General features: G+C 34.3%; 1 protein-coding gene and 1 pseudogene across 1 annotated transcript in view; both read right to left on the bottom strand.

Annotated features, from left to right (window-relative positions):
* Positions 1-3,752: 3,752 nt before the first annotated feature.
* The window catches only part of QSER1 (glutamine and serine rich 1), a 75,486-nt gene continuing 63,740 nt past the window's right edge, over positions 3,753-15,498 (bottom strand). The window contains 5 exon segments of the mRNA XM_045557748.1: positions 3,753-3,943; positions 3,945-4,133; positions 5,491-5,643; positions 8,379-8,476; positions 12,037-12,174. Of these exon segments, the coding sequence (XP_045413704.1) occupies positions 3,887-3,943; positions 3,945-4,133; positions 5,491-5,643; positions 8,379-8,476; positions 12,037-12,174 (635 nt within the window). The 3' untranslated portion in view covers positions 3,753-3,886.
* Positions 7,638-7,752, bottom strand: LOC123643005 (annotated as a pseudogene).

Here is a 15,498-nt window from a genome sequence, read left to right as displayed (position 1 = left end):
ATAATAATATTCCCACTTTTCTCTAAGGCCTGGGGTTGATGTTTTCGCCTATGTTACATGGACCAAAGGAGAGAATATGATGTATCTAAATAATAGGGTCTCTCTGAGGCAGTATTGTAGATTTGGCCTCCCATATTATGAAAACACTTCTTTTACTAACTAAAATGATTACAACTGCAAACAGCTTGAGGGCAACTGCAGTTCAAAAGGAAATGCGTTATTTTCTATGGGAAACATTAGATTCACTTTAAGGAAACATCTTTGTTTTCCATGGGGCTTATCATGAAGAAAATGTGGCTAGTGAATTCAAGCATTTACTTCAAGAGCTACCTAAATGTAAGGCAGCTTTTAAAAATATTTAAACCATCAATGATTCAGGAAAGTAAGCTGGGGGAATAACATAAAGATACATACTTACAGCACTGCATTAGGAGATATACTTCCCTACTCTGCATTTTGGAAATGAAAGATACCAATTCTGTCCAGAGTCAATACTATCAGAAAGAAATATGGCTGATTCCTACTCTTCTCCACTCTTATAAAAATTCATTTTATGATGCTCCCACTGCTGATAATCTCTGCATCTCCCATATGAGTTAGGCAAAATGAATCTAATAGGTTACTTTTGTTTTTAAAATAAGCTGCCCAAACAGGTTTTAAAAAACTTTCAGAAATGGAACATTTAACCCTTGAGAGAAACTTCCATTATTGAGTACCTAGTCTAATGGCAGGTACAGTATTAAGGATTATTGCTTTAAATAAGATAACCATCAGAAATAAATATGTAAGCTTAACTCAAATACTCATTTTTCACCCAATGCTACAGTGTTTTATTCTCAAATCAAGTCATATGTTATCTTTAATTCTTTGCCAGTTTACTGAAGTTTTAAGTATAAGAAGTTGGCCTGTTAACTGAGAATCAAGACAATAGCAATATCTACATAAGTGTGTCTTATTTGGGAATTGAGCAGTAACACTGCTTTCTTGATAGGACATAAGGCACTAAATGGTGGTAAAATAAACAAAAGTATGATGATTAACCACTTCTTTACAATCCTAAAAAAGGAGATAGTTTAAAATGATACCAGTAAATCTTTTTCTCAAACAAATAAGGCATCCTGTTGGCAAACGCAAATAAACCACAAAGTCATGTTGAACCTAATACATTCACTGTCTCAGCTAAACTACTTGAAATGTGAGCTATCAAACTTAAGAAAGCTACAATAGTGTGTATAAAGGTTGGAAAGGCACCAAAAGGAGAGCTCTACCACTTCCAGTTCTAAGAGTTAAGTAAGCTGTGTTTAACAGTGCATATAGTCTAATTATCAATTTTATTCTTCAAAAATGTATAATGTAGTTAGATTTTTACCTTGACAATTCACTTGATCAAGTGCTAATTTAGGAAGAAATCTATTTTATGAATTAGAAAAGTACTGCAGTGTTTAACACAGCCCCACTTATAAAGCTAAGCTAATTCTAGTACTGAATGCATATTCTGGATAACACTGAAGCAAATGTATATGAACAAAAATGGTTACCTCAAGATAGAATTCACAATAGAAATTCAACGTATAACTAAACAAGATTTACTGAAAGTAATGAAAAGTGAAGTACAAATACATCAAACATAATTATAACCACATTTCCCTTGTGAAAAATACAACTATTAGTGAAATAAAATGTACAATTGAAAATTTTCCAAAGGAAAAAACACAGTATAAACGAAAATACTTTTCTTTGAGATAGGGAAAATAGTATGTCATTGTTTTTTTCATCGCAATATAATTTGACACAAAAAGCAGTCATAGAATTGCACCAATTCCACATCCAGTTTCCTGAACATGTTAAGAGTAAAAGGAGTCTGTAAAGCAGAATGCAGCTTCAGAATTTTATATTTTAAATTGATGATATTCTCATACGGGATGTCACATCACACCAGATTTGTTTACATAATGTATCATACAATACTTTCGGTTCTGTGGCCAGACAGGAATACAAACATATGCTTTCTGCCACCTCTCTTTCATTCTGGTGTGTAGCCAGAGTCAGAAAAAAATAATCAAGTTACTTAAGTGTTATTTCTCTAGCAATAAAAAAAAATTATATTTAGTGCATGCTTCATCGTTTGTCAAAAAACATTTCTGAAAATAAAACTCAGTTACTCAATGGTTTACAAAATAGAAAAATCATTCATCAGGATAAAAATGTGGTGGGATTCAGGTCCATTTCCAGAGGACTGGCTTCCTTGGCAGCACCACAGTCTTTTAGCAGAGGTCATGATGAAGATTCCATGATGGAAGCAGGCAGGCCTGCACCAGACCACTGCTTGACATCTGATTATCTTTGACCACCCCTCATCCGCTATTCATTAGTGCTATAAAAAAGATGGGATTTTTGTGGAAATGTTAGGAACATCTCTGCTGTACATGATTTAGAAGTTCTCCAAATTTTTCAAATAGATCCTCCACCCATTTTACATTTTTCATACAAAGTTGAACAATTTCCTCCTGTCCTAAATCTTCATTTTTTTTCTGTACTGAAGAAATCTAAAATAAAGAAAATTGCAACATTAGCTTATATTTATCACTTTATACTGAAATTCTTCACAAGAGCTTACTCTTTCTATATCTTGAATGAAAAGAGGATTTATTAATTCACCTACAAGTACTGATCTTTTATTTTTTTCTTAATCCCATCCATGGAGAATGATTACTTCACATAAATTTGGGTGAGATCTGCTCCTCTCATCATTGGCTCCACAAGGGCAAAAAGGAAGGCTAGAAAAAGTGCTTCAGATTTTCTCAATTTCTTCCAATTGTGTGAAAAGCTGAATGACAAATTTTGGGGTCAATTCTGCATTTCAGAGCATAGTAAAAAATAGTCAAAAAATTTTTTCCTGTTTTTTCTTTGTAATGATGCAGTCTAGCTATTTTGCCCAGTCTGGTCTCCAACTTTTGGGCTCAAGCCATCCTCCACCTCAGCCTTCCAAGCAGCTAGGACTACAGGCACGAGTCACTGTGCCTGGCTAGTCAACATATTTTGCATCACCATCTTTGATTCTCCTTTGCTACATAAAGTTAGATTTATGAACATCCTTCCATACCAGACTATTGTCAAACACATTTGGTATAGCTTTGGGCCAACTTAACCCTCTCTTTTTTTTGAGACAGAGTCTCGCTCTGTTGCCCAGGCTGAGTGCCATGGCGCCAGCCTAGCTCACAGCAACCTCAAATTCCTGGGCTCAAGTAATCCTCCTGCCTCACCTCCCAAGTAGCTGGGACTACAGGAGCATGCCACAACATATGGCTAATTTTTTCTACTTTTTTAGTAAAGACGGAGTCTCACTCTTGCTCAGGCTGGTCTTGAATTCCTGAGCTCAAGCGATCCTCCCACCTCAGCCTCCCAGAGTGCTAGGATTACAGGTGTGAGCCACCTTACCCGGCCAACTTAATCCTTTTTAATTAAAATGATAGTGCTAGTCAAATAAAGTAGTACTACCTACAACCATTTAACCTGTCTGAGAAAATTAATCCTTATATCCCATCCACAAGGTGGCATTGTTATCATACATAAAATTTTAACTTTCATTTTTCCATGTCAAGGCACAAAACCCCATTTCTCTGCAATTAAGTGGGATGAGGCCATTCTAGTGAGAAGAAAGACAGTGAGATATGAAAACAATGACTGAATTGAATTAAAGCAGGATCATTATACATTATGAGAGAACAAAATGCAATAAAACATCATTTATTATGGCAATGTAAAGCAAGCACTAAGAGCTTAAAAACATTACCAATGATAGCTCCTACAAGCGGTTGTGAGTCTCGGATTAATCTGAGCACAAAACATAGCATGGAGACTCAGAACAATAAATCATCTAGACTATTTACAAAATATTGTATGGTATTGTATGGGCAAAATATATACACACATATTTTATAATTATATTTAAAAACATTCAAAAATACTATAGCTGGAGTCTCTTTTAAGTTCAGAAAAACATACATTTCTCTTTTAAATAAATGACAAGAAATTACCTCATCCTTACATATCAGATAAACATGATATTTATAATGATGCAGTGAATGATACAAAGCATACAACTGTATTTTCTCTGGATCAACAGAAAACTCCTACAAAAAGAAAAAAGTTTATAGATATATTTCATGGAACATCTGAGCCAAGAACACTTTATACTAGATCAAAAGTCTCAATGGCAATCTTGGAAATGACTTACAGGGGTAGGTATTCAGTTGTATTAATATTTTTATTGAAAATAAAAATTGAAATTGCATTTTAAAATCTTAATTCTTTTTCCTGAATATAAATATGCACTATTTGAAAAAAAATTAAACATTATAGACAAATTCAAACAATAAACATATAGGATGTCTTATAAAGTAAAAGCTCCCTATAATCTCTTACTTCAGAGATAGACAAGGCTGACAGCATGTTATATATTCTTTCATGTTTTCCCCCTATGTATCACATATTAATAACACTAATTTTATAATGGGAAGGGAATCATACTATACAACTTGTCCTGCAACTTTTCTTCTTTTTCCAACTTGCTTTTTACCTAACTAAAAGCTATCTTTCCATTTATTACATACATCTGTCCCTTCCTCACCCTGTAACGTAAATTATATGAGGGTAAGGACTTAACTGGTATTGGCTATTGTACCCTTAGTACTTAGAACTGTACGTGGCACACTTCAGGCACTCAAATAATTTTTCTGGAAAGAATGAATGAATCTTTTAAAAAGTACATAGTATTACATTGTCTGGGTGGCTCTTTATATATCCAGCCTCATACTGGTGGTACATAACTTGAGGGCTTTTACAAACAATTCTGCAGTGACCAAAGGCATACATTTTTATATACTTGTGAATGTGTTTCTACAGAATACATTTTTGATGTGGAGCTTCTATGAAGCCAAACTGTTTTCCATAATTTACACTATGTTTGAAGATAAGCAAACTCCAATTTCAATGACTTTGCAGATATGAAATAAATACTGAATCCTCTTACGGATTCAATACATATCTGTGTGCATGTGAATCCAATTACAACAATATATATACAGGTAATGCATATCTTAAGTAGCTTGAATTAGCCATTCCACAATGTATACACATTTCAAAACAACATTTTGCATATGATAAATAAAATTTTTGTCAATTAAAAAAACTACATACAAATATACAAACACAAACATGGGATGATTTCTTCCTATTAGTCTATTTTGATTTCTTCCTATTAGTCTATTTAAGAAATTTGTGACCACTTATTATATGCCAGATACTGTGCTAGGCAGTGAAGAAAAACAATAAACAACACCAAGTCTCTGTTCCTCAAGCCAGAACTGTTTCTTCCTACCTGAAAACACTTTACACTTAATGACAACACAGTAAAATATTTGCTTGTTTCAATGTTTTAAGTAGGAACTGCATTAACAAAAGGTATTACATTAATCAACATATACTTACTTGTGCAGATTTAGTGGTTGTTTTAGAAGTCCTTAGGGTTTTCTTATTATAAGCTTTGCCATTCATTTTGATTTTAGAAATAGCAGGTCCTCCGCTTTTTGCTTTAGAGTCTCGAGTAATTATTGTTAGTTCAGGAAAACTTTCCAAAGCATTCTTTAAAACAATGAAGCAAAATAATTGACACTAGAAGGAAACTAACTTAAACTACTTCCAGTTATTCAAAATTTAGAAACACGCACACAAATACATATATGCAGAGTGTGTGTGTAATAATGAGATGTGTGTAAATATACATACACACACACATACACATGTGTCAGGGGGTTAAACAGAATTTGTACCTACTCCTGTGGAATGTGGAATCTATTTCCCCATCGCTTGAATCTGGGCTAAGCTTATACCCTGCTTATTTAAGCAATAACACACCACACTGTAGAGATCTTGAACAAGGCAGAGAGTTCTTTCTATTAACAGTAATGCCTCTCTGGCTTCAAAGCAGGGGAAAGAGGGAATATATAAGTTTCTTCAAAGCTCAATCACTTTAGCAACTGCTGATCCCCTGAAATATGGTTGAGCCCTGCTATGAAGAAGTCATCTGACCCTGGATGAAGATGAGGACAGAGGAGAACAAGAAGCACTGCAATGCTTCTCTGGCTGCACCACTTCTCTTGCTTCTTTTGACTGCAGAAGTACTTGTGAGATAAGGTCTGAAAACAGCTTGTTGAGTTTTCTCACCACAATAACATAGTTAGCACTGACAATATAGTGGCCATGTGGCAAAACCAATTCCACTCCATTCTTTTCTTTTTTTTGAGACAGGGTCTCGCTCTGCTGCCTGGGCCAGAGTACAGTGGCGTCAGCATAGTTCACTGCAACCTCAAACTCCTGGGCTCAAGAAATCCTGCCTCAGCCTTCTGAGTAGCTGGGACTACAGGTGCATGTCACTATGCCCAGCTAATTTTTCTATTCCACTATATTCTTTAAAAACCACTGGCATACTGATGCCCTTATCTACCTGGCAAATCATCCTGACATGAAAAGTTACAAAAAATAACTGAATGATACATACAGCTAAATTTAACTAGTTTGGTTGTAGCTTTATAAAATTAAATTCAGCTGCTAACATCATTTATTATCTTGACAGTAAAAGAGTTGATATGCTCCCATATTTATGATTCAGAATATAATACTCATTTGATGAGCTCAACTGTTTTATAAACAGTTACAACCTTTAAAGGCACTTTTTGTCAAACTCTTACACTGTTTCCAAGCACCTGTATTGTGAGCCTGAAAACAGCACATTTAAAAAAAATAGATAACCTAATTTTTTCTTACTATGAGTATAGGAGGGAACTAAATTTCATTTGATAGAAATAGTAAAACTTCTGGCATTTCCTATTAGAGTGAGGTGTCATCAATTTCTAGCTTCGTAACATTCTCAGATTATTTGTGCTTTTTACATGCCTAGGCTTGAAAATTTTGGATGCGGAATTACTATTTACAACAAATGGAATATAAAACACTAAAAATGGATTCTAAATTTGGAAACAATGAACATCCTAGGTCAGTGGAGACAAAAAGAGAAAATTTAAATTTTTCCAATAAGTACAAGATGCCTAAGATGATCTCAAGTACATGGATTTCAGAGAAGACAGAGGATCATTAACTTCAAAAGGCTTCAGGACTCACCCCTAAAATTATCAAGATCATCAGGGGAAATCATGCTGATTATTTCTAAAGAACAAAAAATCTACTATTTGTAATACTTTACTTCAAATTATTCTAACATTTAATACTATGTAATTTGGCTTTGAAAGGCAAATTGTTTTATATGAAAACTATCAGAATTAATAACTTTACAAAATTAGAAATCTTTTTTCCTGTGAAAATAATTATATGAAAATTAATTTTTCTGTTGTTCATCATAAGCTATTGCAAAAGCTTTAAATATCTATTGAGCCTATTAAATTCCAACTGGTGAGTTTATTTTAATACAAGTTATTGGAGAACTGGTTTGACATTTCTAAAATGATTAGCTAAAACTGATAATTTTACCGTCAAGTGCATTGCAGTGAAGAATATATGACTACTAGTACAATTTACTGTCATTTGACTTTGGCCTCAATTTTCTCCTAATTTAAATGAAGTCAATATTTACTCTTATGTGGAATTCACATAAAATAAGATTCGAAAAAGCTATACAAATTATAATATTGTCACCATTAATTACACTTGATCTTAGCCAAAAGGCCGAGAAGTGATTAAAAAAAAAATTACTCAAAGTAGATAAACTCAAATGATTCTAGGTGTGGTGATGTAATACTTTGAATAAGAAAAACTAGAAATTTTTTGATCAATAAGTTGCTACTATAATAAATTTTCTGAGTTTCGATTAACTTTTTTAGTATATTTCTGATAACACAAAAACCAATTTATACTGTCAAAATATATTAACAAAATTTTATATACCTCCTACCATTATAAGAAAATCAATTTTTCCTTAATTATTGGATAAACCAGGTAAGTAAAGGGAATTTTAATAACTGCACTAAGAAAAGGCTAATTTTAATCATACATGAAATGTGAAAATTTTGAAAAGATTTAAAAGAAAAACAAGATTTGAATATGATAGTTTTGGAAAGCATTTGGAAATTATTTTATAGAATGAATAACAGATACACGTAAGTGCTTTAAAAATGAATTTAAGAAGAGAAAAGCAAATGATTAGCACTAAAAAGACAAGCTAAACAGACTCACAATGAATAAAAACCAAATGTTTATTAGGCAAAAAATTTTGTAAAAGAATGACTTTCATAAATTTTCCTTCCTGTTATACTTAAGACTATGACTGCCACTGAGTTTTGCTAATAAATCATGGAAGGAAATACCTTGAATGATTGATCCAAATGAAGATTCAAAAGAAGTCTCTTTCGGTTGTCATTTAGCATGCCATCTATTTTTTTCATATGAGGTAAAAGTAGCTCATCTGAAACAATATTATAATTTAATAAGATAAACTGTCAACAGAAAAACTTGTAAAAATCCAACTTTTCTCAAAATATACATTAAAAAACATTAAATTCATTGGCTTATGTAAAGTATTACTTGCAAAAAAATTGGACATGAAGCTTTCTGAACAAAGGCTAACTTGAAAAGTATGTTTATAATAGCAAGTGAGAAAAAGACAGCTTGGTATTATGATAGAATGTGCTCTGTAGTAGGGTCAAAAGTCCTGGGTTTTAGCTGAACTAGAAACTGACGGATGAACTAGAACTAGGATTTCACCTGAACTAGAATTGATGGATGGCAGCTATGTGATCAATGGGCAAACAGCCTAATTTGTCCAGACCTCATTTACCATCTGAACAAACTGAATACTCAGAGTATTACAAAATACAAACTGATCCAATATCAAATTTTATAAAACACTGAGTATGATGACCAAAGGATATTCTTAATTCACTATAATTTGAAGCAAAGAAAAAGTAGGGGAAGAAAAATGATCAAAACCCAGTGTTAAAAATGTAAGAGTGTGGCCGGGCGTGGTGGCTCACACCTGTAATCTTAGCACTCTGGGAGGCCGAGGCGGGTAGATTGTTTGAGCTCAGGAGTTCGAAACTAGCCTGAGCAAGAGCGAGACCACGTCTCTACTAAAAATAGAAAGAAATTATCTGGCCAACTAAAATATATATATATAGAAAAAATTAGCCAGGCATGGTGGCGCATGCCTGTAGTCCCAGCTACTCGGGAGGCTGAGGCAGTAGGATCCTTTAAGCCCAGGAGTTTGAGGTTGCTGTGAGCTAGGCTGACGCCACGGCACTCACTCTAGCCCGGGCAACAAAGCGAGACTCTGTCTCAAAAAAAAAAAAAAAAAAAGTAAGAGTGAAAACAGTTATCTTAGAAGAGGGGAGAGTAAAATTATAACAAAGATTCCTAACTTGAAGCTTTTTACTTCCTACTTCACCTGTCTGAAATTTAAGCTCTTTTAAGAAAACACTTTCAGAGTATAAATTTTGGTGCTGCATTATATATTTTAGATTATTAGACTATTTCTCAATTTATCAGAATAATTTTTACATTTTATAATGCTAATTGACTTTAATGACTTTTCTGAAAAAAATACATATAATCCTCAGAATCTAGGGTACAAATTTCATAGCCGAATAAAATGACTGTTGCAATACAAATACAAGCACAGTAACCTGGGAAAGAATGCTTCTAATGGAAGAAAAAGTCCTTAGTGAAAAAGAACACTTTCTAAGGTTGCTGCAACACACCTGAGTTTAATTTTATCTGTCTAGTAGTGATTAAATCTATTCAAACACTACATCTACATGTCACAAAAACAAGTCTTAAATATTTGTGAATTATATTTAAATATAACCTTTTAAATTTCTTTCCTCCCCTTATACTCAATGGAGAAAAATCAGAAAATACTGATAAGCAATACAAAAATTTTCAAAATATAACTACCTAGAAATGACAATTACAAAGAGGTATATATTTTATGATGCAAGGAGTTCTGAGTGAGAGAGAAAACACTTAATAGCAAAACCGCTGACCTGGGGGATTAACTTTTTTTTTTTTTTTTTAAAAGATGGGGTCTCGCTATGTTGCCCAAGCTGTAGTGCAGTGGCTATCACAGGTGTGATCCCACCACTGATCAGCATGGGAGTTTTGACCTGCTCCATTTCCAAAATGGGCTGGTTGAGAAGGGAAGGGAGAGGAGGGAAAAAAAAAAGAAAAAAAAGAAAAACAAAATGGGCTGGTTCATAGCTCCTTAGGCAACCTGGTGGTCCCCAGCTCCTGGGATAACTGGGTTTTAATCATGGTTCTTCAACTTTTAACTTGTTCTCTAACTTTAAGAAATACATCTAATCTTAATCTCTTTTGAACTTTAGTCCACAAAATACATGTTTTCGACTGGGTAATCTCTAATGTCCCTTCCAGCTCCACATGACTCTAAAATGATTGAGATACAGATTACTGTCTCTGATTATATGGTAAGAAAAGCACCAGATCAGAAATTAGAAGACTTTGGATTTTAATCCAGACCTCTGCTAATTACAAGTTGCAAGCCCTTAAGCAAGTCTCTTAGCCTCTCTGAGCCAGTCTTTATCCATAAAATGGCCACGTTGATTTGAAGCTAAAATAGAATAATATGTATATAAATATGTGGAAATAACAAAACAGTATATAGTCATGTGCTGCATAATGACATTTCATTTCAGGCAACAACTGATCCCGAGTATGAGTGCTCCCATAAGATTGTAATACCACATTAGTCCTGTACCTTTTCCAATTTTTTTTTTTTTTGAGACAGAGTCTCGCTCTGTTGCCTGGGCTAGAGTGCCCCGTGGTGTCAGCCTAGCTCACAGCAATCTCAAACGCCAAGGCTCAAGCGATCCTTCTGTCTCAGTCTCCCGAGTAGCTAGGACTACAGGCATACACCACGCCCAGCTAATTTTTTCCATTTTTAGGGGTCTCACTCTTGCTCAGGCTGGTCTCGAACTCCTGACATCAAGCGATCCTCTCACCTTCGCCTCCCAGAATGCTATGACCTTTGTATGTTTAAACATGGTTAGATAAATATTTACTATGTGTTAAAGTTGTCTGGAGTATTTAGTACAGTAACATGCTGTATAGGTTTGTAGCCTAGGAGCAGAGTAGGCTATACCATTTAGATTTGTGTAAGTATATTCTATGATATTAGCACAACAAAAAAAATCACCTCATGACACATTTCTCAGAATGTATCCCCATCATTAAGTGATGAATAACTATATTATCAGGCATTACTGTTGAAGTATATTGTTACTGACTACTCTTTGTTACTATCTTTTGATCTTATACCTGTACAATTCATTTTGATAGAAAAACACTAAAGGAAACTGGCTCATTAATCCTTTCCTTCTTTTACTTGGCTTTGGTGAATAATATTATAACTGAAGGGTAAATATTACTGAGCAATGTTAGATCTATGAATTGTGCCAGTTTATTTCATTTGATTTCATCCCTATGTTACAATAAGAAAAAATTAATAAAAGAGTAAAAGGAATATTAATTGCTCTAATTCAATACATACATTATTTTAATACTAATGGATTAAAAAATAATTTCTCTGTGATTTATCCTTTACTAAAGATACAAATATACAATTTTAATTTTTACACCATTATCATCTGACTCATCTTTCTAATTACTGGAAAACAGAATATATTGACATACAGATCTTCCATATAATACAGATAGTTAGTGTAATACTATGAGGATGACATATATTCTAGAACAGAAAGAAACTGATGAGCAGCCATATAATTTTTCTATGAGTAGAAAGCAATAAAAATACTTTCAATATAAAGTTATTCAAATATTCAGATAATGCATGAAAAGATATGACCATCTTTTAGAATTAAGATATTATGTATTTACCTGACAATTTATAAGTATATATTACAGCAGCAATACATAAACATATAACAGATAAGAATTTTTTAAAAAACATCCAGAAAGCACTACCAAAAAGTACTACTTAGCAAACTGTACCATTGCTCTTCTCTAAGGCTTGCATTGTGTCAGGGTCCAAGGCAATGCTAACAAGCAATTCCATGTAGCTCTTAAAGGTTTCCTTCATTGCTCTTGTGTTCAAAAAGCGAGTGACAAAGGGAGCTGGAGGATCAAATTCTGGGAAGGAGAAAAGATGAAATATTAAATTTTCCTTCCTGACAACTTTAACAAGAGCCTATAAGCAGATGAAAGACTGTAGATACAATTTCTTCAAATTCAAAGCTTTCTCACTATACCTGTAAAAATATCCCAGGTAAGAGATTGTCAAAGCTGGTTTGCACCATCACAACCACTGGAGAGCTTTTTAAAAAACAAAATAAGAAACCAGATTGCCAGAATTACTAAAACAGAATCTTTGGTAGTGTAGATGAAGCTTAAACATTATACTTAAAAAAAAGCTTCCTGGGTGATTCCAAAACACAATACCAGCCCAGCATGTGGAAATGTAGGCTGGGTAGAAACCTATTAATATTTCTCTTTGCCTGGGCTCTACCACAGACATCTGCTGCCAGGTAATTCTATTCTAATCTTGATTGTTTCCCTATGGTTAGGTAGTAAAGAAACCAGAATACACTTAATATACAAACTAACATATAGATTTCTTTCTCATTTCTACACTTAAATTACCATAAAATTCTTGTCTATGGCATATTTTTAAAAACTTTAATGTAAATGTAGCTGTGCACAGAGGAAATTTCGCTCGAATTCAATGGCAAGAAAAGCAAGATTAAAGGTTTATCTCAGCCGGGTGCGGTGGCTCATGCCTGTTATCCTAGCACTCTAGGAAGCCGAGGCAGGAAGATTGCTTGAGCTCAGGAGTTCGAGACCAGCCCAAGCAAAAGCAATACCCCATCTCTAATAAAAATAGAAAAAAATTAGCCATGTGCCTGTAATTACAGCTACTTGGGAGGTTGAGGCAGGAGAATCACTTGAGCCCAGGAGTTTGAGGTTGCTGTCAGCTAGGCTGATACCACGGCACTCCAGCCCAGGTGACAGAGTAAGACTCTGTCTCAAAAAAGAAAAAAATAAATAAATAATAAAATAAAAATTTGTCTCAATGTTGATTTTTTGCATTCAAATATATAACCAAATCACACCCTTTAATAGTTCTTAGAATATGGTCTATGGACCCCTGGCAGGCTCCCAAGACCCTTTCAGTGGTCTCTGATATCAAAACTATTTTCATAATAATATGAAGAGATTATGTACCTTTTCAACCATGACTTTGTCATATCACTGCCATGCATTTACAGGGAAAAATAAAACACGTCTTACTTAAGAATAGTCCTTGATGTAGCGGTAAAAATTATTAATTAAATCTCTACTCTTCAGTAAATGTCTTGTTAATATTCTGTGTAATGAAATAGGAGGTACACATAAAGCACTTACATGATGGTTATTGCTAGGAAGAGCATCCACACAGTTGTTTTACTTATAAGATAAACTATTAATAGATACTTTTCCCCCCATGGAATACCACTTTTATTTGAAAGAATGACTGATAGACACATTATGCCCATTCAGACTTGGTTATTAAAAATTAAGTGGGGGCCGGGCAAGGTGGCTCATACCTGTAATCCTAGTACTCTGGGAGGCCAAGGCAGAGGCCTGCTTGAGGCCTCTTTGAGGCCAGGAATTCAAGACCAGCCTGAGCAAGAGCGAGACCCCATCTCTATTAAAAACAGAAAAAATTAGGCCTGTTGAAGTGGCTCACGACTGTAATCCTAGCACTTTGGGAGGCTGAGGTGGGAGGATCAATGGAGGTCAGGAATTTGAGACCAGTCTGAGTAAAACCCTATCTCTAAAAAAGTAGAAAAATTATCTGGGCATGATGGCATGCCTGTAGTCCCAGCTACTCAGGAGGCTGAGGCAGGAGGATCATTTGAGCCCAGGAGTTTGAGGTTGCTGTGAGCTACAATGATGCCATTATACTCCAGCCAGGGCAACAGAGTAAGACTCTGCCTTAAAAAAGAAAGAAAAAAAAAACTGAAAAAGAAAATCTACAGAACAAGAAGAAAGATTTTCATCTCATATCTCTGATAGGAATTTAGTATCCAAAATGTATAAAGAACTCACAATGTAACAAAAAAACCTCCAAACAACCCAGTTAGAAAACAGGCAATGGATCTGAATAGAAATTTCTCCAATGAAGATATACAAATGGCTAATAAGCACATGAAAAAATGCTCAACATCATTAGTCATTATGAGATACTACTTCAAACTTTCTAGGATGGATTTAATGAACAAAAACAAAAAGAAACCAGAAAATAACAAGTGTTAGCAAGGATGTGGAGAAATTAGAACCCTCATGCTTTCCTGGTGAGAAAGTAATATAGTGCAACTACCCAAATAACTGAAAACCAGGAACTCAGATACTTGATGCCAATGTTCATTACAGCAATTACTCACAACTAGCCAAAGATGCAAACGACCTAAGCGTCCATCGATAGACGAAAAGATAAATAAAATGTGGTATTAACATACAATGGAATATTATTCAGCCATAAAAGGAAGGAAGTTCTGATACATGCCACAACATGGATGAACCCTGAAAACATTTTGCTAAGTGAAAGAAGCCAGACATAAAAGGACAAATATGATTCCACTTACATGAGATATTTACAGCAGGCAAATTCATAGACTGAGAATAGATTAGAGATTACCAGCAGCCAGAAGAAGAGAAGAATGGGAGTTTATTGCTTAATGATTCTTAAAGTTTCTGTTTGGCATGATAAAGTTAGAAGTAGTGTTGAGGGTTGTATAATAATGTTAATATAATTAATGCTACTGAATTGTACACTTAAAAATGGTTAAAATGTCAAATTTTGTTACATATATTTAGCCAAAATTTATTAAAATATGGAAAAAAGTATAAAATTTTGGAAAATCTGTATCATTGAGCTAATGTTTTCACATGACCAATGAATGATATTATAAAACCATGCATGGATGAGAGATATTCAAAGAGCAAAACCAATAGATTTTAATGTAGCAGACCATGAAAATTCAAGAAGCAACTACTTGTCAAGTTTTGAGTATCAAGAATATCAGGCTAGGTATGGTGGCTCACGACTGTAATCCTAGTACTTTGGGAGGCGAAGGTGGGAGGGTTGCTTGAACTCAGGAGTTCAAGACCAGCCTGAGCAAGAGCGAGACCCCGTCTCTACTAAAAAAAATAGGAAAATTAGCTGGGCAACGTGTTGCACGCCTGTAGTCCCAGCTACTCGGGAGGCTGAGGCAGGAGGATTGTTTGAACCCAGAAGTTTAAGGTTGCTGTGAGCTAGGCTAACGCCAAGGCACTCTACTCAGGGTAACAGAGTGAGATTCTGTCTCAAAAAAACAAACAAACAAAAAAACCATAATTATATGAAAAGGCAATCTAAATTCTCCTCTTTCTTAACTATACCTATGCGGATTTTCCTAATATACTTTAACCAAA

The sequence above is a fragment of the Lemur catta genome, chromosome 7 (genome assembly GCF_020740605.2).
Source record: "Lemur catta isolate mLemCat1 chromosome 7, mLemCat1.pri, whole genome shotgun sequence".
Taxonomy (NCBI): domain Eukaryota; kingdom Metazoa; phylum Chordata; class Mammalia; order Primates; family Lemuridae; genus Lemur; species Lemur catta.
Note: the sequence above shows the minus strand (reverse complement) of the source record. Positions and strands in the feature narration are given on the sequence as shown.